The sequence below is a fragment of the Nansenia antarctica genome (assembly GCF_963989245.1).
Source record: "Nansenia antarctica genome assembly, chromosome: 8".
Classification (NCBI taxonomy): Eukaryota; Metazoa; Chordata; class Actinopteri; order Argentiniformes; family Microstomatidae; genus Nansenia; species Nansenia antarctica.
Window position 1 is genome coordinate 36,824,546 of NC_137678.1, and position 2,500 is coordinate 36,827,045.

A 2,500-nucleotide genomic window follows, 5' to 3' on the forward strand; every position below is an offset into this window, starting at 1 on the left:
ATGTATGCACTCACTGCAATGTAAGTCGCTTTGGATAAAAGCATCAGCTAAATGGCAGATATTATATTATATTATTATTCTATTATAAATATCACAAAGCACAAAGTGCTTTCTCACCATTCTTGTTACTTCATCCCTCAGGATCCTCTCAATGTGGGCAGCTGAGAGGAAATGGAGAAAAACCGCCTCCCTGGTGACCTAAATCTTATCTCTCCCTCCTCCTCAACTACACCTCCTCTGCATCAGCTGCTAAAGCTTGTTACTACCATTCCGAAATTCAATCCTCTGCCTCTGACCCAAGGTAACTGTTCTCCACATTTTCCTCACTCCTCAACCCACCTCCTCCCCCTCCTCCCTCCTCCCTGTCTGCAGAAGACTTTGAAAAGGAGGTTGATGACATTGGCAGGTCTTTCTCTCTACCTCTCGCCAGCACTGATACCACCCCTCCCAAACACACTGCACTACACTCGGTCTCTGGTTTATCAGCTCTTTCCCCCTCTCCCCTGATGATATTCTAAAACTGGTCACATCCAAACAGATAACCACATGCGATGCTATCCCCTCCCCCCTTCTCCAACCCATCTCCAAAGACCTCCTTCCTTTCCTTATCACCATAATCAATTCCTCTCTATCCACGAGATCTGTCCCAGCTGCCTTTAAGACAGCCAGAGTCAAGCCTCTTCTCAAGAAACCAACTCCTGACCCTTTTCTCCTTCTTATCTGAAACACTTGAAGGCGCTGTCTCTAACCAACTGTCTCACTATCTCCTTCAGAACATCCGCCTTGACCATCACTAATCCGGCATTAAGGCTGGGCATTCTACTGAGTCTGCTCTCCTTGCTGTCATGGAGGAACTCTACACTGCTCAAGCTTCCTCCCTCTCCTCTGTTCTCATTCTCCTGGACCTGTCTGCTGCATTCCACACAGTAAACCACCTGATCCTTCTCTCCATCCTCTCAGAACTGGGCATCTCTGGCTCTGCACTCTCCTGGTTTGCATCCTACCTGGCCGATCACTCTTACCAGGTGATGTGGAGAGGATCACTGTCCTCTCCACGAGCCCTCACCACTGGGGTCCCTCAGGGTTCTGTCCTAGGGCACTTACTGTTCTCCCTCTATACCAAATCTCTTGGCTTGGTAATTTACTCACATGGTTTCTCTTACCACTGCTATGCAAATATACTCTTTCTCTCTTTCCTCCCCACTGACTCAAAGATGGCAACATGTCTCTGCGTGTCTTGCAGATATTTCTGCTTGGATGTCTGCCCACCACCTCAACCTCAACCTTAACAAGACTGAACTGCTTTCCTCCCTGGGAAACTCTGACCTCTCCTCTCCAAGACGTCTCCATCACATAAGAAAACCCTACTGTGCCCTCCTCCCAGACAGCCAAGAACCTTGGGGTGATTCTCGACAACCAGACAGACTTATCCTGTGCAGCGGAAATCCGGACATCAGCGACAGCAAGCTCATTCAAATTCTTCCTCTACAACATTAGAAGATTACGTCCATTCCTCAGCAGAGAAGTAGCCCAACTCTTGTTCCAGACATTTGTTAACTCTCACCTTGACGACTGCAACACACTCCTGGCAGGGCTCCCAAAGGGAAAGGGAACAGCCGCTCCCTACTTACAAACAATGCTCAGCCCAAAGTAATGCTTCCTTCTTATAGCTTTGTGACCGCCAATGGCCCCTGGTCCTGGCATAGATTATTTTTTGTTATGATGACTGACGGATAGATGATTCACTTGCATTTGTCTAAGTAAGCCACTTTGGATAAAGGCGTCTGTTAAATGTGTGTGTGTGTGTGTGTGTGCGTGCGTGCGCATGCTTGTGTGCGTGAATGTAAAAATAAATACATAATGGATGTGTTTGTGTGTTAGGTGTGTGTGTGTGTGTGTGTTCAGTGTGTGTGATCGGTGTGTGTGTGTGTGTGTGTGTGTGTGTGTGTGTGTGTGTGTTCGGTGTGTGTGTGTGTGTGTGTGTTTGTGTGTGTGTGTGTGTGTGAATGTGTGTGTGTGTGCGTGTGCGTGTGTGTGTGTGTGTGTGTGCGTGTGTGCGTGTGTGTGCGTGTGTGTGTGTACCTAGGCGTGGGTCATACTGTCTCATCTGGACCTCCTCCACACAGTCAGCAGGAAACCAGCCGGTCCGTCCTTTAACAGACCCCTCCCAGAACCCCCCTTCACCTATACTCAACACTGAGGAGGGGGGGGGAGAGGGGGGGAGAGAGGGAGGGGGGGGAGGGAGGGGGGGAGCGGGAGGGAGGGGGGGAGCGGGAGGGAGGGGGGGGGGGGGGGGGGAGGGGGGGAGCGGGAGGGAGGGGGGGAGCGGGAGGGAGGGGGGGGGGGGGAGGGGGGGAGCGGGAGGGAGGGGGGGGAGAGGGAGGGTGGGGGGGAGCGAGGGAGGGACGGAGGGGGGAGAGGGAGGGAGGGGGGAGGGAGGGAGAGGGGAGAGAGGGAGGGAGGGAGAAACTCGTCAGATTTAAGGTTAGGAAGGGTCAGT

At 51.8% G+C, this 2,500-nt stretch overlaps 1 protein-coding gene across 1 annotated transcript in view; it reads right to left on the reverse strand.

Moving 5' to 3' along the window:
• Nucleotides 1–2,500, reverse strand: part of shank3b (SH3 and multiple ankyrin repeat domains 3b) — a gene marked incomplete at its 3' end in the record, with an annotated part of 23,536 nt that overhangs the window by 15,714 nt on the left and 5,322 nt on the right. The window contains 1 exon segment of the mRNA XM_080538595.1: nucleotides 2,083–2,196. Coding sequence (XP_080394721.1) covers nucleotides 2,083–2,196 — 114 coding nt within the window.